Source organism: Cydia strobilella, chromosome 8 (assembly GCF_947568885.1).
Source record: "Cydia strobilella chromosome 8, ilCydStro3.1, whole genome shotgun sequence".
NCBI lineage: Eukaryota > Metazoa > Arthropoda > Insecta > Lepidoptera > Tortricidae > Cydia > Cydia strobilella.
The window spans coordinates 7078044-7105478 of NC_086048.1; the positions used below are offsets into that span (position 1 = coordinate 7078044).

At 34.8% G+C, this 27435-nt stretch overlaps 1 protein-coding gene across 1 annotated transcript in view; it reads right to left on the minus strand.

Moving 5' to 3' along the window:
- Positions 1 to 2336: 2336 nt before the first annotated feature.
- Positions 2337 to 27435, minus strand: part of LOC134743567 (fasciclin-1) — an 80237-nt gene continuing 55138 nt past the window's right edge. The window contains exons 2-13 of the mRNA XM_063677084.1: positions 23911 to 24049; positions 22251 to 22429; positions 20820 to 20959; positions 16636 to 16732; positions 15500 to 15677; positions 14210 to 14370; positions 10648 to 10805; positions 8382 to 8472; positions 7247 to 7467; positions 6810 to 6972; positions 5531 to 5678; positions 2337 to 4945 (exon numbers count right to left, since the gene is read on the minus strand). Coding sequence (XP_063533154.1) covers positions 4752 to 4945; positions 5531 to 5678; positions 6810 to 6972; positions 7247 to 7467; positions 8382 to 8472; positions 10648 to 10805; positions 14210 to 14370; positions 15500 to 15677; positions 16636 to 16732; positions 20820 to 20959; positions 22251 to 22429; positions 23911 to 24049 — 1869 coding nt within the window. The 3' untranslated portion in view covers positions 2337 to 4751. The remainder of the gene's footprint in view (positions 4946 to 5530; positions 5679 to 6809; positions 6973 to 7246; positions 7468 to 8381; positions 8473 to 10647; positions 10806 to 14209; positions 14371 to 15499; positions 15678 to 16635; positions 16733 to 20819; positions 20960 to 22250; positions 22430 to 23910; positions 24050 to 27435) is intronic.

Genomic DNA, 27435 nt, shown 5'->3' on the forward strand with positions numbered 1-27435 from the left:
GTAAATTCACTATTGTTGTCGTTCAATTTTCCGTACGTCTATTTACGTAAGTGCGAATACAATACTTGTCTATTCACAAGAAAAATAGAGGTTGGTTATGAAAGAAATACGACTTGGATAAGAACATAAATAATTCGTGAAAAAGTATGCCACATAAACATACATGACTTCATAGTTTGCGAGATACACAGGTACAACAGTTGAAATATTGAGGGAGCAATCTTCATTTATATAAATTTATCTCGGTTCAAATGAGGGTTGAAAATAGGTTGACTAACCCTACTCAGAATGACCTTAAATGTGTTGGGTTCAGGAAACGACGCGTAGGCCCTCCAGAAACATAACTTTCGCGGCGCGATTAACATTCAACTGGGCTCTAACCCACTCAGCTTTTCTTTTGGGATATTAACTTAAAAGTATCTCGTATGTAAATCATAAAGTACGATTGATTTATTGATGCTTAGGAATGAAATATGTGAGGTACTGATACACATAAACATAAATAACGAGAAATTTGCATTAAAACTAGTGGCGTTATTCATAATCGCGTTATGGCCTGAATTAGCTATGAATCGTTTGTCTTTATTTGTAATTTTGACTTATGTATTTGTACGAAAGGGACTAAACATAACTAAATCAGGTTCGTAAAGTTTTATGAATAAGGGGATAGGGTAGGCATGTAAATTATTATTTTTTCTACTCTTTACATGGCTCTAAAGTTTTAATTAATGCTCGCAGGTGGCCTAGCGGTAAATAAAGCGTGCGGTTTCCAAACAAAGAGGTCTTGGGTTTGAACTCTGGCTCGTACCAATGGTTTGGATCGATCCTAATTGAAACCGATGATAATATTACTGTGCTTGGAGGAAAACCAACTACGGTGCGCCCTTAAAATAACCTTGTCATCAGATAGATATTAAGTCCCCGGCAAGCTCGACCGAATTTCACCTTCCCATATAAACGGAGTTCGTTCTCATTTTAAAACTACGAGTTGGATTGTAATGAAACTTTGCCCATACAATGACATGAGGTATATCTAGGTCTATATTACTTCAGTTTATAAAACAAACTAAATAGAGCGAAAACAAGTTTTGTATCAAAAGCTTAAATTCGCTGTATCTGAAGCTACATAAACTAATTACAGATATACCTTATCCTAAGTACAAAGTTTCAGAGCAAACTAGCTACTCGTTTTAAAATAAGAGCCGAGCCGAACCGAGCTTGCCAGGGACCCTTAATAATATTTAAGGTAACATATTTGGGGTATCTCGGAATGAGCGGCAACAGACCACAAACCCGCACTGACGGTATGACCACGGTGGTGAAGGCTACGTGTTTGAATTAGCGGATCGATCCAACTGATGTTTTTATTAAACACTTGCACCTATAAAATTTTAGTTAACCGTTTTGTTAGATTGGGTGGCGGATATTTCCTATTGAATTTTGGATAAGTAATTTGTATACTGATTGGGTCTGAAATCTGAAACTTTTCGCGATGCTGCTACAGCGTTAACGCGATCAATGTTACTGTCAATCTTGATAAAAAGAGCGATGAATTAAACGTTGTAATCGAGACACCAATTCGTCAGTCAATAGATACCGCAATTTTAAAAGAAAATTAACTGTGACATTGCCAGCATTAACGCTGCCCAAAACAAAATGATTGAAATTAGTTTTTACTTCCGCCTGACTCGTGTCATTATTATTTACATTTTTTGTTAAGTTTTGGGTAAATAAAAATAAAAGTAAATCTAAGGATCTTTTATCTTAATACCGCAAATACGTGAGATAGATCTACGCAGCTTGATTCCTATCCATCAAGGGATTACAATAAGAGCTTCGGTCCGTCGTCACGGGCCTTATGGATTAAGTCGTCGGCCTGTCTAACATCCTCCATTACTTACCTTTGCGTATGCTCCACTTGGGAAGGGCGAAACAAGGCAAATAACCTTATTCGTGATAAAAAGAAGCCGCTGCTCTTTATTTTTACAGTCATCATAAACTAAGCTACCGGTACAATAAAAATCAGTACAACTTTTCCAAGTCGTGCTAAGCAATAACGAAAAATGTTGACGATTTTAAAGTTTCGATGAACGTTATTCTGAAGAATTATTAAGAAGAGTAATAGCAAAGATCCTGGTTATAGTTAGGTATGTGTGTTAATCTTACCTACCTAGAACGTTATAGTACGAATATACATGCATTTTATTATAAGATAATTATTGTCTTTTAGTGGTGGCATCATTTTATGATTCTACCTAGAGCAAGTGAATTATTTTTTTTATAACGGACGGGCAATTAGTTAATGAAACTTAAGGGTAATAAAATATGAAATATAATTCTTATTTGTAGGTAAATTCTTTATTAATTCAACACGTACATTACTTGTTACTTTTCCTAATTTGACATAATCCGAATACGACGAACACCCCTTCGATGGCATCCAGTGCCGCCGCTCACCAAATATTTGGTTCAATATTTGGTCACAGTATATTGTCTGGGGTATTTACGTCCCAATTAACGTTTACTTCAACTACTATTTTAAAAATCCGCTGTATACAGGTATATACTTCAAAAGGTAATACTACGACTTACGATAATGACTACATTTGATAGTTTATTGTAGTTTAACAGTAAAATCTTATTCAATTACTCATATAATCTGGAACCGGTTGAAATAGCATTAAGCTTTGGCTTTTAAAAACTTACCTATTTGTATATTATGTAAACCCTATTAAGCGAAAGATTATGTTTTTATCAGTAGGTATGTTAGATATAATCGGCAAAAACCAATATACTGTAGGTGCCCTATAAGTACCAATGTTATCTTCTACCTAACGATTTTATTTTCTATTTAAATGTTGCTTTTTGCCTCCTTGAAACAGCGAATATACATTATGATATTATTACATTTATACGTAATAATACGTAGTGGACTCACATTTATCAGGAATTATAACATTGCTACAACTACAGTACACATGTCATCAGTTTCTTTCGTTGAAAGAAATATAAAACTTTCAATAAAGCAAAAAGCATCATTTTTACAGTAAAGTATTTTGATACATTTTATTAGCATTAGGTGTGATAATGTTTAAGTTTTCAGTCGCATTCAAGTAATAGCTAATAAATTAGAGTACGATAATTATAATGGACTATAATTAAACTTACACAAATTATTTACACCTGCTTATCGAAAATAAAGATTTACAATCGCACCGTACTGTAAGCACACCTCTTCCTTTCAATAATAACTAGAATTTTATACTTCTCATTAAATACAATTTTAGCAATCCAATAAATATTGGATACACTCACATCCATTAAATGTTTCTAAATATTCACTGACAATCGTCTTTTATTTAAGCATCATGTTTATTACTACAAATTTAATTCCCGACCGTGCTTAACTTTTTAAAGGTTTAAATTATTTGACTAAAAGAAAAGATGACGAGAATATTTTTGTCATGGAATGATAACATTAATAAATTTGTTAATAATATTTAAATATACTAAATAGATTTTTCAGATAACATGGAATGTAGTCTATGAAGATGTTCACATTAAATAAGATTTTCTCTAGGAGATAGATTTAAATAAATAATTATTTAATTTCCAAAGAAGGCACGATGGACCAAAATTCTCAAATAAAGTAAACGATTTTACTTACATCAATACTGGGTAATAAAGAGCCTACTCTCGATATCATTATTATAACTGAATTTGTTATTGTACACGTGAAATTATCTTTTTATGTTGGTCATTTGTTGTTATTTATTTTATTCAAAAGGTAAAACTATAAACATAATTATACATAATTATAGTAAATTTATCTAAAATCAAGATATTACTGTGTTAATTAATTGCTTTAATGTGGCAGTTAAAATATATTTCAATGCCCAATACCCTCCATATCGTACACAATTCAAAAATATACAATCAAACCTAAGGTAACTAAGTTTCAAACTCGTAAGTATACCAATTAACTACCACACTAAGATACTGAGATACCATCATGTACAAACTCTTATATATTAAAACTAATACCGTTGAGTTAATATCTCACTAAAGTTGAAATCAAAACAATTAGAATAAAGCATATAACAAGTTCAACTTGTTAAAAATTAAGCTGTAAATATTACAGCTTTAAATTTGGCAACCAAATAAATCTAATGCGATTTAGAAAATGTATGTACCTAAATATGCTGTAGGTACAGTTAAGTGTAAAAATATGGGTGCACTCATCATACTCAAAAATAATATGTCCCATAGCTCTTATGTCAGCGAATTAAGAACTATGGGACATATTTTTGAGTAAGTTTTATGAACCCATATTTTTACGCTTGACTGTACACCCGACGGAGCGCAGCGTGATTGCTTGTCAACTTTTTGCATGTTACTTACGTTTTTTATAAAATATTTTTTTTGATTGTCCACAGATTAAATCGAATCCTCGAATCGAACACTAGTGTCAAATTAAGAACATTATTCTTTTGTCACACTCCGACAGGTTACTCGTACCTAAATTGAAGTCAAGTTCGAATTATTTTATGAACAGCTAGTGACAAAGCGACCATTTGCGACTTTTGGTTAATAAATGAGATTTTACCACAAAAATACTTTCCTGAATGCATAAAGTTAAAGTGGACATTTTATACATTTTACTAATAGTTTTGATTGAATTCTGGTCAAGAATTCTACAAAATGTACTATGTCACAAGCTGTATAAAATTCTATTAAATAACCTCAGTGGTTTATTGAAGGATTGTAATACAGATCGAGATTAGTAGCATAGCAGCTGCATGCGCGAGCGGCGATGCGGCGCCGGTGGCGCGCACGTCGCTCTCCAGCAGGAAGGGCTCGTCGATCACGTGGATGATGCCGTTCGTGCACTCCACGTCCGGCCGGAACACGTGTATCCAGTGCCCGTTCCATTCCACGTAGTAGTCTGGGCAGAACGGAATTTGAATTAGTCAAAGACACTTTTGCCGTGTTAACGATGGAGATGTGTAAAGAGTTATTGTTTTGCGGTTTAAAAGAACTCGGCGAGTACCTAACAGAATTGTTTCTCTCGTTCTCATTTTTAGGGTTCCGTACTACGAACCCTTATAGTTTCGCCCTTATGTCCGTCTGTGTGTCCGTCTGTCTGTCCGAGGCTTTGCTCCGTAATCGTTAGTGTCATGGTCTATATCCCGGTCAATATATTGAAGTCTATGGATATATAAATCAATAAATCCGACAGTCGTACAATAAAACCTAAGAAAAAGATTTTTTTTAATAAAGTAGGGGTGTAATTTTTTTTCGCTTCAACACTGCAGTGTGGGGTATCGTTGGATAGGTCTTTCAAAACGAATAGGGGTCTTCAACATCATTTTTTGATAAAGTGAATATTTTCGGAACTTGTGACCGATCCTACCTTTCAAATTGATGCAAATTTTGTCTGATGCATCTCGATTGTCCAAACTTTCAATTTGGAGATGATAATATTATGTACGAGCGGCAGGCAGCACGGTTCTAGGATCTGCTAACTCACTTTTGTCAGACTCCTTGACACGCAGTCGCAGCGGGTCGCGGCTCGTGGGCATCACGAACGGGTGCGTCTCATTGGCGTGAAGCTTTAGATCCGAGATGGTGTACGATCGACTGGCGCGGATCACGTGCCTCTCCAGAATTTGTTTCGTCTGTGGAACCGATCAGTAAAGTTTAAATTATGATTGAATAGGTGTGGTCTTGCCGTTCCTAAGTAAGTAGTTTTGCGTTGGTAGCGTTAGTGTCTTTGAAGTTATGGTGATTGTACCTAAGTTTATAACAGAAAAATGATGCGGTATTATACCTACCAAATAACCATAGAGAGTACACCAAACATAAGTTATATAATATATGTATGTACCTAATACCTAATATGAATAAGATAATTTTGGGACAAACATTATATCAAACATTTTACCCTAGATTTCCTAAATTTTACCGTTAAATTCTTAGTAAATAAATGCTTATACTAATATCAGAGACAAGGACTACATTAAACTGAACCCTCGCGTTGCCTTAGGCGGAAATATGCCCCAGCACTTTCGGAATGTCCAAAATGGAAATATAGGAATGTTAAGAGGAAAGGGGAACTCCGCTTCTCCATACAAACGTAATCCCCATTTTCCTCCATGGATATTGACAGTATGGAAAATATTTTTAGTTAATTTGATGTATATTACCTAATCATAACTCTGCCCCTACGTTTCACTATTTTCGATTTTTTGATTATTGTAAAAATTAGGAGCGTAAAACAGATTCCATACAAATTTTTAAATGCTCCTAACTCTTATAATAATTAAATATTTGAAAAAAGTCAAACTTAGGGCATGGCTGTAGTTGATATACAACAAATTGTATCAAAATATTTTTAATAATGTTAATATCCAGACAGGAAAGTGAGGACTACGTTTGTATGAAAAGGCGATTTCGCACGGGTCCTCTACTTTCGTCTTGTCTTTCACCACGATAATTTGCATTCGGGGTCGGTATGTCCATATCCTTCCGTATTAAAGTCATTAAATGTATGGTTTTGGGATTCTATACATTTATCGATGCCAAGTATTTAGCTGACGTACTAAAAACGGATGTGACTCAAGCCGTCATTAACGTAAATACCTGTCTGAATGTGTCGGGCATCGTGACGAGTATTAGGTACGCTAGCGTAATATAACTATCAGAAATTCAGTATAAAGCACATTGGATAACGGCCGATATTAAGCCGTGTCCGAATCTAAGATAAATGATATTTTTATATCTACATGGTGACTAATGAATAAACTTACGTAATACCCGAAGTCCATTTTGAACAGCGCTTTGAACGCTGAGGGGTGTCGGACTTGGAATTTGAGCCATGCATGATCGCGAGGTACGAAGTATGTGTACCGGTGTTCCAAGTCGTTCAGTTGCGTGTTGAACATCTCCCGCTTGCCCAGATTGTATGTAATGCTGCGATAAATTAAAATACACGATTACGATTATATCGTCAAAAAAACGATTGCTGCTCAAAGTAAGCCATCAGTTTGAGTCTAATACAGAGAGTGTATATATAATTTAAAGCTGTTACACTAAGGTCATTTTATTGTTTTACGGTGCTGACTGATGTAGGCCTAATAAAGGGCATGTCTGTCTACGTTATTTTTTCGTGACCCTTCAAAAAAGTTAAAACGAGTTAAATACGTTTCAAAGTAAATGTTCTCAAACAGGTTAAAATATGTCTTACTTCAGCATAGGATCAGTCTTCAACTTCTCAAATATAGTAGTGTAAGGAACTCCCAGAACTCTGTCGATGATGTGAACGAAGCCATTTGTCGCGGCGATGTTGGGCAAGGTCACCGTGGCGTTTACTCCGCCCCCCTCCACGGTTAGCGTCTGATTGTTGTTGTGAGTGAGGACGTTGAAGTAGAGGTACTTGCGGTGCATCGCTGTCGGGGCTTGGTAGATCTGAAACATGAAAACATGTCTTATACGACCCATACATGGCTCAATAATGGACCACCAACCACCAACTGGGCTAGGTTTAATGCTTTAAGCCTGAACTCTTATATTTTGAGTTGAGTTGTTACAGGGTTACACGACATAACTCTGTCAGTGCCATGCCTGCCTACATTGCCTACGTTGCACACTTAAGGGAATAACAAAGTTCTAATAATGGACTTTGACATTAAACTGGCACATATAATGACATATAAATCAACATCTACGTACATTGAACAAACGGCCATGCATCTAACTTAATTCCAGTGAGCAAATTTATAAGAAATAAATAAACAAAAAAATCAAGTATAGGTACTGGGCGTAATTCCATCTTTTTTTTATAAATCTGATAGACATTTTCGGTCATATTAGAACATGCTGTTTCTAACATTGACGGAGCCGAATCAAAGGGAAACAAAAGTTCACAAAAGCTTTGGAATTATTGTTTTTTTGTTAATGCGTCCGACAATATTAAATTTTCATTCATATATTACACGTACAGTTCCAGGGAGCTGAGTCCGCGCAGCCAGAACCACAATAAAATACAACACATAAGATTAATGTTAATAATAGAATTGCTTTCTGCCATATGAGATACTTATTGTTGCGTCCTATTTTCGTTCTCTCATAGATTATCCTTTTACTAAATTAATTTGTCCTCTTTCGAGACAATCCGGATTAATACACAAAATAGAAGATTGTCCGGTTGCGCAAGTTAGGGTTCGTTCGTAGAAGAAAAACATTCAATGAAAGTTAATGCTAATTGATATTTTACAAATTTATAAAAGTAATACCAACATTGTCCTTACTTTTTCTTACCGATTAATCCTAATTTGCGCAAATAGGCTGCAACATACGAATAACATAAGCAATAATATTACCTGATTCATATTATTGTGTATTATAGTATCCATAGCCAGTCTTTCCCGCACTAGATGCAAATTCAAGATCTCTTTAAGTTTCTGGTGGTTCCTGAAAACACTCTATTCTCAATAAGAAAGTCATTAGGAAGTTCCAGGGATAAGTAAATTGAAAAAGATTATAATATCAACCTCACAACTTCAACCTAAAGATCACGTTACTATTGACTGTGATTGTAAAACGTAAAATTGAACATGCCTGACCACCGTCGCAGAAACATAACTACAACAGAATAATAACGATGGTATGGTATCGTCAGGTGACAACCAAAATTCACTAATTACTACTAGTTTACAGCCATAGTGAACCGTATTAGTACTAAGATAAAGTGTATTTTTTTTGTTTCATTATTTATTTAGTAATTAGTGAGTTTTGGTTGTCATCTGGCGGTATTTAGTATGGAAAACAATAGAAAGCTTCATCTATTTAAACTATCTCAAATAAACTCACTAGATGGCGTATGGATGGATTTAAATTTTACGTCTAAAATACTGATTTTATTTACCCCTGTCAACCAAGCAAGTAAAATTTTTGATTATTCGTCATTTTAAACGAACGCGGCCATGCGTGGAGGTTAACACACTTAATTTTTTAACTTCTCTCATGTAGATGTGAGAATAAGGCCGGTTCTGATTTGACCATTTGTTATTGATGTCATACGGCACCTGACGCGCACCTATACGTGCGAGCGAGATGCTTGATTTCGCTCACACCAATCAGTACTAGCAATCAAGAAACGAGTCAAAAAATAAGATAAAGCCTAAAGGGGCCCACTGACTATCAGTCCGCCGGAAGATATCGGCTTGTCAGTTAGAACAAAAATTTGACAGTTCCGAACATCTGACAGGCCGATATCGTCCGGCGGTCTGATAGTCAGTGGGCCCCTTTAAGAGACACGATCCTAACCTAACCGCCACCATACAGTCGAAGTTACACTCATTTTAAAACGACATTCTGATATAACATGATAAGTAACATAATATCTATGTCTGTTAGTTAACTTGTTAGCTTACTACATAGTTTTCGTTACTAGAAATTAAAATACAAAGAAATTAAAGCGAGTAGAAGTTTTACTTACAAAATTACTACTCGCTATACTTTTTTGTGTAACAATTTTTAGCAACGATACTGATGTGTGTTACGTAGATATGGTCATGCCAATGATGTTAGAATGAGAGCGTAACTTCAATTATACGGGAGCGGCTTTTTGGCGGCGGGTTCGTGTGACGCTTAAGACATCGTTAAATCAGCATCGGCCTCCAGATCCCACGGCAGTACCAGAGATGCATACCTATATCCACCCACATTATATTTATTTCAATTACCGTTTCCCAATTCTTTTCCCTTCATCGTCGCGAAATTTTTCCGGGGATCTTATTAGATTTATTCGGTTGAAATGAGGATTTGTGTAAGCCACCTCTTGTGTTCTTATGCATTTGAGTAATGTATTGACGAAGACGCAATATTTATAACACAGAAGCGTAGTAACAGAAAAGAAACTCGTATATTACGTGCCTTCGTATTTATAATGAATTTACTGACATATTTTTAAGATTATAATTTAAATATATTTAAATCACAAGTTCATGCTTGGCTAATACAGAAATGTTTTTATAGTATTTATCTACACACATATCATAAACCCTCTATGATGCCTTCAAAATCCGTAAATAATTAAGATTAACTGTTTTGTTACAGCAAATGTCAATTTGTATCGAACGATAGGCAAACGACCCCGATTAGTTTGTCTCTAAATAAATAAAAACTACGGATGCGTGACATGCGTCCTATCAAGGAAGGCCACCCAACTGCCCGGCTTCGATTTGATTTATTTATATATATATATATATGTTATAGAGTAGTCTAAAATAACAGACAATATTTTAAGATTATTAATTTGTCCTAAGTTACTTTCCTCTGTATCAGGAGAAAACCATTCCAGCCAAGTCACCCTCTAATTATCCCTATGTGTAAAACTTCTTCATTTAAACATACAGCTCAATGTAAATTTAAAGTTACAGTCTTCACACTTCGACACTTATTATTTGTCAACTTTTTTGACATTATTAACTAAAATAAAATGCCGCACAATACTGAATAAAAATACATCTTGTTTGTTATTATTTTCTACGGGTGGTCTCCAAAATATATTGTTGATTATAAAATAGCAGGTGTCAAGTCAATATTGATTTTTACTTCACGACCAATCATGTGAAAAGCCTATACCTGACGATGTTCTGCACGCTGGGCTCGTTCCACGCCTCGTTGGAGGGCGCGAACAGCGTCATGTCCTTGGCCGTGTTCAGCTCGTTGAGGAACTGATTGTTGTTGCCGAGGTCCAGGATTACCTCGTAGAACTTGCACAGCGGGCCGTCCTCTTTTTCCTGTCGTAGTAACGTGCTTATTAGAATGTGAGGAATATAAGTATGGACGGTATAGAAAGGACGACAATCTCTTATGGCAGAACTGTTGCAAAAGTGACCAGCTTTCAGCTGTAAATAATAGTTCCTAATCTTTCCGGTGGCGCTAGCTAGGCTCTTGGGCCAAAGAGTATTGTAATATATAGGAGACTCTATGACAAGAACCATAGAAGTATAATAATGTAGAGATGAAATGGGGGAGGGGCAACAAGTAACCCGACCAAATTACGTAGGTTGATTTTGGTATGTTGTCAGGAATGTTAAAACGTGTTTATAATTTTGGCGCACATCTATATAAAGTACTAGGTGTATGGTCTAGTTACTTCGGTGTATGGTGGCGCCGCCTATTTACTGTTTTTTTAGGACATTATTTCAAATATAAAGATTTTCCTCCTTTTACTTCTACACCATAAATGTGGCAATATGCGGCTTTATTCTTTATTATTTGTATATTCTATAGTCTATTTTTGTATATATATGTTATTGGCGAAACCACAAAGTTTTTGAAATTGCTTAATAATAAACTTAACCTAACTTAGGGACGTGGTCAAACGTTACATTGCCTTCTTTACAAATTGTTATCATGAATGCATGTCCTACAAGCGACGCAATTATATTTTAAACCGCGCTCACTTTTGAGCAAAGTGTGAACTTACTCTTCGTGTGATCGAGCAAGTGCAATACGAGTATAATAACTTGTTTCATATTTTACGTTTCTGAATACGCCTCCACGTGGCGAAGTTTAATGATGACCTTTTTAAAAAGATGAAAGATTTACGACTTTAGAGAAAATCTTTTTTTACGGAATAAATATTCTTCATAAGTTTCGTAACGAAATATTCGGATAGGCAGTGCTATATATTATCATCAATTCATCATAGATATCGATTCGGTTAGTTAAGGGAGTTATTTATTAATTAGAATGATATTATATTTATGAATATGAAACCACCATTAAAAAAATATTATACTGATTTAAACTAACACGATTTTAACTCATAATTTTAAAAGTAACACGGGACTCACATTCACGTTCGAAACGTCAGGCCATAAATAAACGTAAGTTTGTACGCAATTAAGTCCCGTGCAGTAACACTACACGGGATGGTTAAATTAAAAATATTAATTCAATACTACAATATTTAGGATCAATAAAAAAATATTATTTAGCTAAATTATTATTGTTCGACATGTTCGTAACGACACACTAAATTAGTGTTTTAGTTAAAGATAAAATTATTAGTTAGTTTATACTTACAAGAGCTCACTAGGCAACATGGGATGTAATTAGTTCTTAAAGTACAAATAGATAGTCAATTACCATTTACCTTATCGTTGCGTAACAAATAAAATGTAGTTAATATTCATAAATAGCATAGGGTAGATGCAACCATAAGAAAAGGTAGGTAGTGAGGAAACAACGAGTACGGTACAAGCCAACCAACATGCGACGCTACCGGATACTTACAATCCCCTAGAATAGTGGTAAGTCATGCAGGGTCCGCGGCGGGCAGGGCGGGCACAAACATACGAAAGAGAAAAACATTGCTTCATTGGCACAACTATCGAAAATAGATTTACAAATAGAAATATCCACGTGATACACTTATGATAGTTACAGATGTATATGAATGTGTTTCATGTTTAGGTATTAGGAGTAAATATAAAACAATTGAGATTAATTAACTCAAAAACATCCCTGATTTAGAAAGAACTTTCTTGAATTTTAATATTTAATATTTCTAAATAGGTATTATTTGCGTTTGCAAATTTCTTCACCGACGAAGCAAGACATGACTATTTCATACAGTCGCCATTGATTTGTACTTTGTACTAATTGGTGTAATCATAATCGCGAATAATTTGAAAATCAAATTACCGCCTTGATTCACTGGTGAAAATCAGGGAGAGGTGGAAAGCTTCTGTATGTTTGGTACCAAGGGAATGAAAGTCCAGCGTGTCTACACAGGTTTTCAAATGGTTTCTATGAAATGCTACTTACTCAACTTTTACTTTAGGTATTTGCTACGGCGACCTTAAAATGATTTATTCAAATTCAACAAATATACTTCAAAGGTTTTATATACGTAATTACCGTTTTCTATCAAAATACTTGCAACACTTCAATGTACGGCAGAATAATCTACATTTCAAAGGTAAACGTGCTCAATAAATAATTAGTAAAATAAAGAACAGTATCAACAAAAAGAAAAAGTTTTAATGGAGTAAAGGGACACTCACAAAAATGGATAATTAGAAGAAATAAATTACTCTTTTAATTTTACCTTCATTGCCTGGTTCCGTCATAAATGGAGCGGAAAGTATACAATGATAGTATACAACAGTTTAATAATGGCATTTTCCAGTAAATAATAGACATTTGATCATAAACATCTTATGAAATATGTAACGTAAGAAGCTTACGTGGAGACGGAATTATCATAAAAAAATGAAAAAAATTATTAGGCCATGACAGCCAATGTACGTTATGATTACGGCGACGTCCGGCATGATATCTAGAGGTTAACAATTATTGGTGTACTTATAGAAAAATACATATACAAATATTTCTAACTCTTATCGTTCATGTATATAATTAATATATTTCATTGTATTTCTGATTTAAAGTATGGAATTCTTGTTGCTGATTGTACGTACTCAGTCATTTCACATCCACTAGTTTATTAATTCGTGGTACCACGATACAACCAATTTAAACCAATGCCGAGAGTTGACTTTATTTGCAAGTTTCCTGGCAACCACGAGGTATGAAACTAGACTAAATTTATTTATATGGGAATAAAATAAAATTTAATCATTAGTACAAAATATTCCAGTCACTTATTTGCTGGAAAAGTTAGAGCCTATGTTGGAATTCAGTAGGGATTGCTGTAGAGATGATCTACAGCAACCCCAACTTCATTTGGCTTGTACTCCCAAATTATAGAGGTACAATTTTTTTCAAGTAAGTATAAATTCAGTACCAATTTTGTACTAAATCCTGATATATTAAAAAGTGCCAAAATGCAATGTGGGGTTGCTGGAAAGCATGACGTGATTCATCAGCTGCATATAGCTAAAATCTTATCATAAGTATTAGCAATTTAAATACCTAGTAACCTTTATTATTAAACAGCTCCTACCCAGATCAAACGGATAGCGGCAAGTTTAAAGCAATACGTATCCCCTAACATCAAACATTCAAGTCCTTGAAGATAGACTTCCACCACAGTGTAACAGTTGGTTTAATTAATTTTAATGTGCGTGCTCTGTGATTATATCTGGAACCGACAAATTTCGATCGGCAGTATGAATAGTTTATGTGGTAGTAAAGTGTGTATTTTATTGATTTGAAATTGTCGTAGTACCTTGAGGAAGTCAATAACGCTTGTGTCAACGACCATGAGTGGCCGCTGGATGAGGTGGACGACTCCGTTCTTGACGGGAATATTGGCGCGCACGATGTCCGCCAGGACGACCCCTCGGCTGTGCTTCGCGTCTCCCGCAACCGTGTTGGATTTTACGTAAGCTGTATAAAGGTAATATCAGGCTGTCAGTTTCAATCATAAGATAAGCCGGTTAGCTCGGTCAAAGATATATTGCCTGACCTGACGTTCCTAAACGGATAGCCGCGTGGAAAAATAACGGCACCTGCACACATCTCAAAAACAGGGAAACAATTTTCATTATCTATTGAAACCTTTATTCTTACATGGACGTATTGATTAAAACATATTTTTAGTAAATATATAAGTACAACACTTTAAGTTAAAAGTAGGTAGCGTAGCGGCACCAATGATCGACACTTTTAGAAGATAGTGGGGTTCTCTATAAAATTAAGAATTAATTTTCAAAAGTAACGATTGAGTATGATAAGGTATATTCTTGAGACTTATCTAGGGTGCATTATTTTTATTAACTATACACAGGCTAGAAGAAATCCGAAAAATGGAAAGTGTATAACATATCGACACTGAATCTCCAGTAATCGACACCCAGTTATAGACTATTATCGGCACGTGTCGATAATTGGAACAGTCACGTTTTTGAAAACCAGTAATCGACACCAACAATTTCTATCAAAATACCTTATACTTCCTTTATAATAAAAATAAATCCTATAGTTCTTATAATAACCCGTGAAAAACTTCAAGTTCGAGTAAATGACATTAAATTAGGATTATTAACAAAAATATGTACTCACTTCTTTAAGAAATTCTGTTATTTTCACCAGATCTCTAGTCGCACTGGATTTTCACGCTGCCATTTTCAAACAAAAAGACAGATTTCGCTCGAATTTCAACGGGTGCCAGTCAACAGTGCGCTGTCTAGTGCACAGTGTTGCGAAAATATGAAATCGGTTTCCTACTCTTATTTTCTTAGGTCAAAAAAAGTGTCGGTTATTGGTTCTTGTCGGTCATTGGTACCTCTACGTTAGGTGTTTTACTAAAATAGTATTGTTCTCAAGCGACGACTAACAAAATTAAATAATTTTAAGGATGAATACCTATTATAAGATTTATTGGACTGTTTCGTGCACATAGAAATATGTATCAAGCAGTTATTTCATTTCCCCAATATGTCTATAGATTAGTTAAGGCATTAAAAGTTACCTAATACCTGGTAACTAACAAACTCCAATACTGTGTACAACTTACTGATTTCCTCATTCCCATTCATGGCGGTGCTGAAGGATATGATGACCTTGACGTTGTCCCCGAAGGCCAGGGTCTCGAACTCGCGCGTGTCCGGCGTGGCCTTCGTGAAGAGCACGTGGTGCGGGATCACGTGCCCGTCCACCACCTTCGCGTCTATCAGGTCCGAGCGGGTTGTTGGCTAAAATAATATAACAGAATTACTGATGACATTATAAGAACGGGAGCGTTTCACAATATTTATTGGATTTTGATATGATGTTCTCAATGCATCTCGCTCGCGCTTATTTATTTATTAATAGTATCCAAACAATATGAGATTTAAAAATTGGAATGCCGCTCCTAAATAATAATTTATTTAAGAACCAATTTTAGCTTTATAAGGCGGTTTCTGCGTTAAAATTATCATGTTTTCGGAATTTATACAGAAACATTTTATAGTTCATTAAAACTTTGCAAGGTAATTTAGTTGAAACACATTTTGTAATTCCAAACCGTAGTGCTATTGGAAATGAATAAAGCTATAAACTTACCTTTTAAAGTTCGAATACGAGTTCTAGTAAATCTGGTAATTATTAGGTATACCGTTTGGAATAAATGTTCCGCGTTTCTCAAAACTTATAATTATTAGCAAGTTGGTGAAAATGCGTATGGAAATGACGGATTCGCTACTAAGCTTGGTTGGAGCGCTACGTGGCGTCGTAGCCCGTAGCTTTAAAGAGTACGTTTACGTGTAGCAAAAACCTTGTGTAGAACTGTAGGTATCAATGTGTCGAGATTAACTTTAAAGAGTTGAGACGTTTTTAACTTCTATTCAGATTAGTATATATTTTTACTATACCTACAACCAATAAATTGATAACTCATAATCAATACAAAACATATTATATTTATATATAGTATATGTAGGTATTATAAAGTAATACAATTTTAAAAGTGTCACAGTACAATTTTCTTCGCTGATAAAAGTGAGCCAACTACCCCGTCCTAAAGGAAAGTGATGCGCCGTTGTTCAAATCCATCATCTAAAATTTTCCTTGCCTTTCAAGAATGTTAATTCCTGTAATTATGCTAAAACGCAACAAAATGTACCGTAGTGTACAGATGTAGACGTTACAATGAATTTTTAATTTACAAACCTTAAAGCCTTCGTCCACAGGAATAAAGAAAGTATGCTTGCCGTCGGCATTAAAAACTTCTTTCTTGTGAAGTTGATTCACTTTTTGCCGGAATGACCTGTATTAAAGAAAAATATATGTATAATTTTATCCGCCATAAAAGAGGTTTTAATAACCACTTATTTAAGTATTCTCGTAATACAACTTGCTGTGTAACAATTTACCCATTTGGCCTACTTTGTCAGGTTAAGTACTTATTTGCGATGTATGAGTTAAGTAATAATTAAGCTGTTTCTGCCCTTGTGCGAAATCCCTTAAGAAGCCTTAATAGAGTTAAGTTGTTGGCGCGCTCATACATAAGGCTAGGAAGTTATCATTTTATGACTTGCTTTCACGACAGTAATTTGATAACGGCTATGAGGGCAATGAATATTTATGCGCCAACATGTCATGTTATTTGAAGGTCAAAGTTTTAGCAGTTAGCGTCACGGATTTGCGTTCCCCTTCCCCATAAAATATTAGCGAGCGAACCAGGGTCGAACGGGTGCGCTCCTGTCAGACACACTTTCAGTTTTCATTTTGTACTTGTTTATAATTTACAGGGCGAAACGTCATTACTTTGCTTTAACATAACACGAATGCTTTAGAACTTTCACGAAACGAAATTTGTTCAGCAGCCATTTAGGCCAAGGCCCTCATTTGCGGTCTATTTACAGAGTAAATAAATTAAAAGTTCATTGAAAAGTTCTGCTTCTAAAGCAATTTGTAGGTGCCGACACCAAACTTGGTAAATTGTGTGTCGCGTCGAGATCCTGAAGTTAATGAAATATTCGGCAACGAACGGGATCGAGTGATTCGAGTGCAATAGACTTTTATATTTGAATCGAGGACATCGTGGTGGATATTTCGGACGCTCCCGCGCGGCCAGGATGTATGTGGTTATCTCCGAACGAACGTGCGGCTGAATAAATAACTCCGATTACAGCGCTTTTGCTGCACCATTTCAATAAAATATAAGTTTCAACCTAGCTATCCCAACTCGTTTTTAATAAAAAACATACTCATCAACTTGTAGCCTAAAAATAGCTGTTGTAAAGCCTGCTTTTAAAACTGTAATTAAATGATATACTTAGTTTTCGAAAGCAGCTCTTAAAATTTAACCCTAAATAATACTAACAAGGATGTATAGTCGGTCGAGGTTTTGCGATTTATATTGATGATAGCCGATCACTTATGCTTTCCATAACAGACTCGAACGAGACAGTACATCTTCCGAGGCATTATTCACTCGAAAGCAAAAAGTAGAATGAGAGTTGTATACGCAGTTAACCGGTCGTGTTTCGCAGTAATTGAAAGTATTGAAACACGCGAAACTCTAGTTAGGCGGCGCACGGGTAATTGCTGTTGTATCCTAGTTATATTAAAAAGTTTAAAAAAAGTATCTATTAAAAGGCAAGATAAGAAGACGTGCTAATAGAAACCAGTATTTGTTATTTTTATTTAGGTGACAAAAAGTGTAAAATTTCACCCACTAAATCGATCAATTTTACATTTTTGCGACTAAAATCGTCACGGGCCTTTTAAATCTCGAACTTGCACGAAGTGAAAGTTCCTAAGTCAATTAGGATATGTCTGCATACATTGTGCCGGTTAGAACAATGTGATCACATGTCCGTTCTTATACGCTTTGGTATTTTAAAGTACCTACCTAGGTACGAAAGGTAAAAATAGATACGTGTACGTTTTACGTACGTAACCGAAACGTACATGTATCTATTTTTATTTTGTTGTTGACTTTATACCTAGATTTGGATAAAATTTGGCGGGCAAAATGCGACAAAACAAAATTATGTAATTTTCCATTGAGTTCCGAAAATAAGTACCATACGTTTTCGTAACTCAGAGGAAGATTTTTTATATTCGGTGAAATTGAGCTTGTTACGGCTAAAATAAAACAAAATAAAAATCGGGCACACATGACTCGGTAATTCAATCAAATCAGCCTAGATCATGTAGCGTTGTCCCGGCATTTTTAACGGCTTCATGGAGAGCCTGGAGTCCACTGCTACTTACCACGAATTGGCACAGGCACTAAGTAGTTTTCACGAAAGTGACTGCCAATTGAACTTCCAATACAGAAGGAAACGACGCCTTATTGGAATTAGCCCGGTTTTCTCACGATGTTTTTCCTTCACCAAAAAGCGACGGATTTTGGGTTTGGATGTTGAACGTCATACCGCTACGACACCAACGTTTTCAGTAATTGATATAAAAAGTCATTTTTCTGCTGGTTTTTTGGTATCCCGTATAATTTACCTAAAAGTGCATTATAGGTCCGAATTTCTAGCATTATAACACTGATCGCCTGCCTATCACAAAGCGCTCATGCATTTTTGATGGTTCTCTTTGATTCGATGCCTAAAATGCTTAAGTGATTACTGGCTAACGCATGTGAATTAAATAAAATTGCGAAAATAAATAACCCTTCACACGATTTTCACGGATTTTATATCCCGATCGTCAGCTTATTTAAGTTAGTAAACAAGGTTAAATATGTAGACTGAAGGAACACACCCTATAATCTCGCCAATATTATTTCTGATGCTCAAATAATATGAACTATCTAAAGGCCTTTTATGATTTTAACACATCAGTTATTTTAACAAAATGGGATCAAATTGCGGTAAAACACTTAATAATATTATTTGTTACTAAATTAGTAATTGATTACTAGTAATACTAATATAGTATTATTAGTAATACTAATAAAATCTTTATTGTTTCTGCTAATGTAATATAAGATATTTACGTCTAATTTTTTTGTTTCAGAATTGTATTTTTAGTACTATGTAGTAACGTAAATATTTTTTATGTATACAAAACTTGGCGCCAATGGATAATAAGTTTTGGACATGTAGTAACGCCAACGGTCTTGGGCAGGACTTGAGTATTCCCAAAAATAAAACTTGAAAACGTTTCAAAAAAATTGTAAAAAAAATACTGTACACCTAAATATTTACATGCCTTATACGCTCTAAAATAATAACGTCGGCTTTTACTAGACATGCAAAGGATAAATACCAGCACCCGCCCCGCTCTTCGGGGCCTTTGACGCGGCGGAGGACAATGAGCGAACGCACGGAAGACGAAGCTACTACGAGTATGTAGTTAGCATTAACTTGCTACTCCCAAGTTGTTAAACAGCAATTTTCATAACGAGAATATGACACACTACACAGTTTGCCTGCAATATTAAAGTTTCGATGAATTACGATTAGGTTACTTTTAACAACTAGGCAAATTGAAGTAAAAATAGTAGGCTTTTTATGAAACGTGGGGGGTAACATTGTTAACGACAATCTAATGGAAGCACTACGCGAGCAGTTGGTTCTTATGACTCGAATTTGTTTCTTTCGAATTCTTACCTTCCTAGTTCACATTATTTTTCATCACACTTGCGAGGAAATAAATTCAATGTTACAATTACAAATGTTAAACATAACTAAACTGATAAACTATGGTACGCCACTATGTACCTACTATGTACTTACTCGCAATCAAAAACCCATGATTCGGCATACACAGCCAAGTACATCAGCAACAAACATAAGCGTCGACTCTTATTTAAACAGATAATTTCTTAGTGAAAGTTACCTACTAAGTAGTAATAGTGAATTAAACTTTATATTTATATTTCCCGTACGAGGAAACTTAAAGCAGTATATTTCCTAAATACTACAAAACCACCATATAAAAATACACCGTCGAGATATTAAAGCAAATTTTGGAGTACGTAGAATGCACACACTTCCAGAGGTAAAGCTTTTCACTTGAACTGAGTCCATCTAAACTTTCAAACACTTCGCGTGTCGGATATAGACCCAACCCAGTGCACCACTGTTTTCAATTTAAAAGTATGAGAGCATGTTCTTTTTACGACATTCGAGAGCTACATTCTCTTTCAATTGCTTAAGTTTATTGCACCATAAATAAAGCGGTCGCCCATGGACATAAGACATAGGCAACATCAGAACTGTCAGAAGCCACTTTCGCGTTGACGACTCTTGAGAGCCCTGAATACTTCTTGAAGAACCCAATGTCATAACGCAAAGGAGATACCTCAGGAGTTACCTCATTCCACATACTGCATGTTCTAGGGACAAATAGATACAATCAACACTGAGAAAAAAATACCATTGAATTACCTAAGTCTGTGCTGGCCAATGTTGAAGAGGTCGGAATGTTCAAGGAACTGGTAAGCATTAGGGCTGTAGACGGGCGAGCTCAGGGAGCCCGGTCCGTGGGGCTGCAGCGGCTGCAACACTTGGTCTATCACGTGTAGGACCTATAAGAAACTGTAGTTATTACATACCGTTTTTAACAGAAATACTTATTAGCTGAATGAGACCTTAATATATAAAACAGTACCGTTATATATATTCTGTACTGAGGTTCTTAACAACCGTGAATCAACTTTGAATTTTTTCAGAATAAAATTTGTACTGATCTTATAAAAAGAATAAACAAAATAATCTACGTCACTTGCTTATTTCACGAAAAAAGAAAATGAATAATGAACTATTGCAGAGGCCGGGAAATGGTTTACGCGGCTTTAATAATTGGCTATTTTTGTGCATTGATTTCCTTAGTAATTGATCATAGTACAATTTGCCTTCCGCTAAAATAGTATAATTAGTAGTACAATAATGATTTAGTTTTTATTATTATTATTTTATTTAAGTTTATTTCACATTGAAGAAAGAAAAAATAAAGTTTAAATAGGTATAACATTAACAATCTCAAAAATATCGGTTTTATTAAATTCTCGTAAACGTAATCCAATGTTATAAAAAGAGAAATAATGAATGACCATTCAATTCATATTTCATTGCAAGCCAGGTTTAATTTGACATATTTGATTCAAGTTTATTTCTTTCTTCCTCAAAGCGCGAGTAGTAAGTAATTAGTAGTTTAACACTAATCCGAGAGCAAAGTTACTCTTCGAATGCCGTATGGGTGTAGGTTTCAATGTAAGCAATTTCAACGTCGAACCGCCAAGTACCCAACCCTCTGAGCCAATTTCAGCTAATGGGATGTCAAATTATTTGAGCTCGATGAACTGTAAAATGGTAAGCTAAAGTGGTAATTTAAAAATACTTTATGTACATAATCGGTAGCTTTACAGTTTTTGCATTTAATAAACTGTGCTTATATTTTAATTAACATGCAGAGTATTGATTAATCTAAGTTAATAATACACGTTATAGCAATGAACGTACAGTTTGTTTAGACTTGCTACAGTTGCTACGTTCCCAAGGTCTGTTTACACTTTGCTCTTTTAGATAGTTATTTTTTTGTAGGTAATTTACATATATCTTTAAATGTATTACAATAAACTATTTATCGAATGTTTTGATCCAATAGTAATAGTTTTTAAATGATTGTTACTATAAAATTATTAAGGGTAAACAATTCGTGCCTAATTCCGATTATCGTTCAGAAAAAAAGGTTCATTAGGTCAATTTCAAGAGGATTTTCGGAATTGAGTAGTTCCAAAACTTCCAGTAAACATTAATTAAATAATATGTACTAGTGTTATCTAACTATCGTTGTAAATGGAATACCGTGGCACTGACCTGCCGTTTATTATTAGAGTTGGTGGTCTGGTAGGATCGCGCCACGAGCACCTTGGCGTTGTTGACGTACAGGTCGTCGTGCGTGGAGTCGCGCCGTCGCGTCACCCACAGAGGCGGGTTGCCATCCAGCTCTGACGATATTGCGTAGTCGATGTTGGTTAACGTTGTCGCGAGGTTCGCTGCAAATAAAAACAACCCTTTACTGCTTTTTCACGGGTATTATGCATAGATAAATTGGCGCGTCGAATCTTTTTTTGGATTTTGATAATATTTGCTACTAATGACTTATTTTACGGCATTTATTAGGAATACTTTTAAGCAGACTAAATTTACAACAAAATGAGTCCAATTTGGTCTTGAGATAGCTGCCCAATATTGCTTGTTTTTTTTTAGATATTAGTAATTGTCCGGGAATTGTGGACATTAAATAAATTTAGGATAGCTAAGGAGAGCAAAACGAAAAAGCTGACTTCCAGAGCAAGATTTTACTGACAACTAAAACAAAATATAAAACAATATAATAGTAAAAATGACAACACGTGCGTTTGCGCCGGCGTAGGTTTTAAATTTTTAAGAAGTAATAATAAACGCATGCGTTCATATTCTTCCTTCAAACGCCTGAAATAGCGTAACACAGGTGTGTAACACAAAGGAATGAAATCTGTCCCCGATTTTCAATACAAGATTATGTTATATAAAATATACGCTAAAACCGTCTAACAAACATTTTGATAATAAGTTTTTGTTTGTATAAAAGACGTTATTTAAAAAAAAACACGCTGAGCCAATTTACACCAGTTATGAATTTTTATTTACAGTGGAGTGTTGCGAGGACATTTGTATGGGAAAAAAATACAACATTTTCGTTATTTTTTTAAGCAATGTTTACACTATATGTAAGTGTTTAAAATGATTGTATGTGCAATATTTTTTTTACAGATAGTTTTATGTTGAAGACATTTCTGATTGTGGAAACTACACTTTTTTTTGCAATTCACCCTAACAATGTGTATCTTTCTAACGTGTACACGTATTTATATTGCCGCCACACTGTATAAATCTGCGAGGACATCAATATTAGCCATTATATTATCAACAGGCAGAGCTGTATTTATCCAATGCTTTTTGGCAACCTGTGCCAAATCAGGCGAAATAATCGGGGTAAATTAATGTACAAGCGTTCATGGAAATACAGCTTAAACACACATTTGGAGCAATAAGCCAGGTCTCGGTTGGAGCAGGCCTATGACTATGCATTATAGCTTCGCGTGCTATAAACTACTGTGTAATCTTTTATAAGGTTTCAAAGATATTATTTCAGTTGTTATGTCTAATTGTAAATTTGTAAGATTATTGTAATGAATTGTCGGTTTTACATACCAGTATGTAAAGGGCATCAAGACGATATAATATTAGTGTTCTATTTTGACGTGTCCTTCCGTACTTTTAATTGATTACCTACCTACAGTTTTTAAATGTAAGCGGCTAACAAAATTTTGTGGTCAAGTTACTGTAAGTTAGTTTTAAATTTCCAAGTCTTCATATTATTTGACACAATTTGAATCGATCACCTTTTAGTGATTTGACCACAAAAATTAAGTTAAATCTAATCAATAATGATATTCAGCGTTATAAGTAGGTTTTATATAAATATACTTACAGATGTGGTATAACACGAGATTGTCGTCCATCTCTCCATTGTACCGCTGGAAGGCCTCGTTCGTGGGCGCAAACAGCGTCATCTGCCGGTAGTGAAGACTTGTGTTTGCCACCGCGTTGCGCGACAACAGGGCCAGGAACTGCAACAAATTAAATTTCACATTAGATATAATACTTTCACGATACGTATGAAAAAAGGAGATGGTAAAAAAACAGCACAGTTATTCAGTTTTAACAGTCGTAGATCAAACTAACATTAAATTAATTTTAAGGTATAAGGTATAAAATAAATCTCGTATTTTTACATATTTCGGAAAGCTCCATTTTCGAGCACTAAGAATTTTGATGATTGGAAAAATACGTGAGTTAAAGTAATAACATTAAATAAAACGAATTATTTATTTTTAGAAGAAACCATTTCAAATAAATACACCTGGAGGGCGATTCAAACTTTATAATCTTAAAACGTTTATGGATATGATCTGTCGCCTCTCAAGAGTGACATTTCTTCAACCACAGATGTCACGGTTGACAGCTGACAGATCAAATCCATAACCGTTTCATTCACAACAAGAAACTACTTCTGATTAGCCCTCTTGTTCTTGAGCTATACTTAAGGTGCCGGCAAACTTCTTGAACATGTGACCTTGCCTTTAAGTTCCTTTAATTCTATCATTATTTGCGTGACAGAGATGGAAATACAGTACAACAGTGTAACAGCAACAGTGTAACTTTGTACTTAGGGTTATGGATAAGCAATGTCATTTCGAACATCGATCGTCCGTGATATTACTTGCGTTTAGTAGCAAATGCATACTAAACACTAATGAATATGTAAACAAGCCCTAAAGCAAGTGTACAGTCAAGGGCATAAATATATATACATTCCCAAAATTTCAAAAATAAGTGTACGCTCTTAAACCTTAGACATGTTCACATATTTTTGAGCCATTTGTCTGGATCGATATTTTTGCCTTCGACTGTACACGTTTACAGGGACCTTATTAGATATATTTTTTTATTATCTCCGAAATTGAGTTAATTATAATACCGGTTGTCTTTGAGAAAGTAACTTAATTTAAGCTCAGGAATGCACCCTTAAAATTAAAGAAGTTAAAAAAACCGCGTGTATAACTGCTGTTTGTTAGTAATGTTGTACTTGTAAGGTACATGCGAAATATTCACGACCACGAGCATAAACAATTTCCATAAACACTGATAACATTCTAAAGCTTCCGCACGACACATATTAAATTTGTATCTAATAGTTAAGACTTAACTGACTAAGATGTTAACGTTTCATAAATGTAGAAAATGACAGCATAACGATATTTGCAAGCAAATACGAGCAGGTGTTCAAACAACATCCCTGAACAAATACTACCTTCTTCCATTAGGAGCTAACGCTCGGGTATCAATTCTCGAAATAAATAAAACACGTTTTAAAATATAACTAGAGCATTTATTAACAGATATACATACTTTAAAAACAATTAAAAGCAATAAACAAGTAATTTTTATACGGATAATTCCTATTCATACATTAATACTAAATCCTATCTAATACATAGTTCCTAATTATATTTCTCCAGGTAGCTAAAACAAATCATTTTATAAATTGGATTGGTGATTTAAACTATACATAAATACTAATAATAAAACGTTATTTTTTTATGAGGTTAAATAATAGGAATAGGTAGTGTTATGAAAACTAGGTACTTACTACCACTTTTGCAACTAATTTTCAGTTGTAATCTCTGAATATTTCATGCCGCTGAATACATTAAGGTCAGAGCACAATATGTGTATATAATATGAATATAATGCGCTAGCTACATAATTGTTATCTCAAAACGCTTTAGTAATCAGAAGTATTCAAATTTTTAAATTAAATATTATAGAAATACGAGCGCCTATCCTTTTTATCGTGCTATTAATTGTACGGTCAAGATATTAAATATCGACACGGGTGGTGTGTTGTGTGTAAATGTTTTTGTCACTTTTTCCGCATCAATATTTAATACCTGTGGTAGTGGTGAATATTTAAAGCCTTAAAATGTTAAATCTAAAGAAACTAGAAGTTGGTTAGTTTACTTAGTTTCCGACTTTCAGTAAACAAATTTTATATTACCTACCTCAATTCCACAAGGCATTTATTGCACATACGAAGTATCATCCCGCAGAGATTTTCTTATCCGCGTAGTTGTAATGAAATCTATTCCCTAACGATTAAATCCGACACAAACGGGTTGCTCACTCTGTACAAGTAAGCCAAATCGGTCGCCTGGTCGGCTTTAAGGTGGGCAAAACTCGAAATGGCTAATAGAAATTACGTCTCTAGAGCGCTGCTCAACAATGGAGCCCCCTGAGAATAAACTTTCGCCGCCATGTCCAATAATAACTACATGGAGTTGAACCATCTTTCCATTAGTTAAGTTTTAAAATGTAGCTACATACACTATTGAAGGCTGGTACATGACCATGTTGCTAATAGTACATAGTATTTAATTACTTTCTAAAACGAAGGTAAAACTAAAGATTATGTTACAAAATGTAGTTTCAGGTACCAATTAATTTTGAGAGGAAATTGATCTCCATTTTGGTATAATTTATTTTATTCAGAGGAAAATAGGTTTGAATAGGATAGGATAGGATAGGATAGGACAGGACAGGACAGGACAGGACAAAACAGGACAGGACAGGACAGGACAGGACAGGACAGGACAGGATAGGACAGGATAGAATAGAATAGAATAGAATAGAATAGAATATAAATAATTTATTCGTTAGCACACACAAATAGAAAATTATACAAAACAGAGAAACATAAAAAAGAAAAAAATCCACGAAATGGTCTCACCGTTTGCTGTATGTAACCTACGCCTACGGGTTTAACGATACTTTGTAAATTAGTTAGATGTTGTTGTTGTAATTACTTAAATAAATATAAAATATATATAAATAGGTACAGTCAGCATCAAATAGATAGTGACGGCCAAATTCACGCCTTTGTTGTCATGGAAATAATAGTGCATCTCGATATATTTGGTTATTTTACTCGGCACTATAATATTTGATGCTGAGTTTACTTAACCTAAAGATATACTAATTTACGACACGATACGAATGATATGACAAATCCATACTAATATTATAAATGCGAAAGGGTGTCTGTCTGGCTGTCTGTCTGTCTTACCTCTTAGTAGTTTTTATCCCAGAAGTCATTCTTTACGGGAAATGGGGGGGTTGAAGTTTGCATGGGGAATCGATAAAAAGCAGATTGCATAAAAGAAAGCTACCCAAATTACTAACTCTACGCAGACGAAATCGCCGGCAAAAGCTAGTGAATATGTCAAACTTTAGGGAGGCGTTTACAAATGGCACCTATTTGTAAACACGCGCAATTTGGCAACATTTATCGTGATTAACGGAAGCTCTGTGACGAGTGGTGGTTAAATCGCACGGCACTAAGAGCGTCGCTATAATCTACCTGCTATGCAAACGTACCGTAACTATAACAAATTTG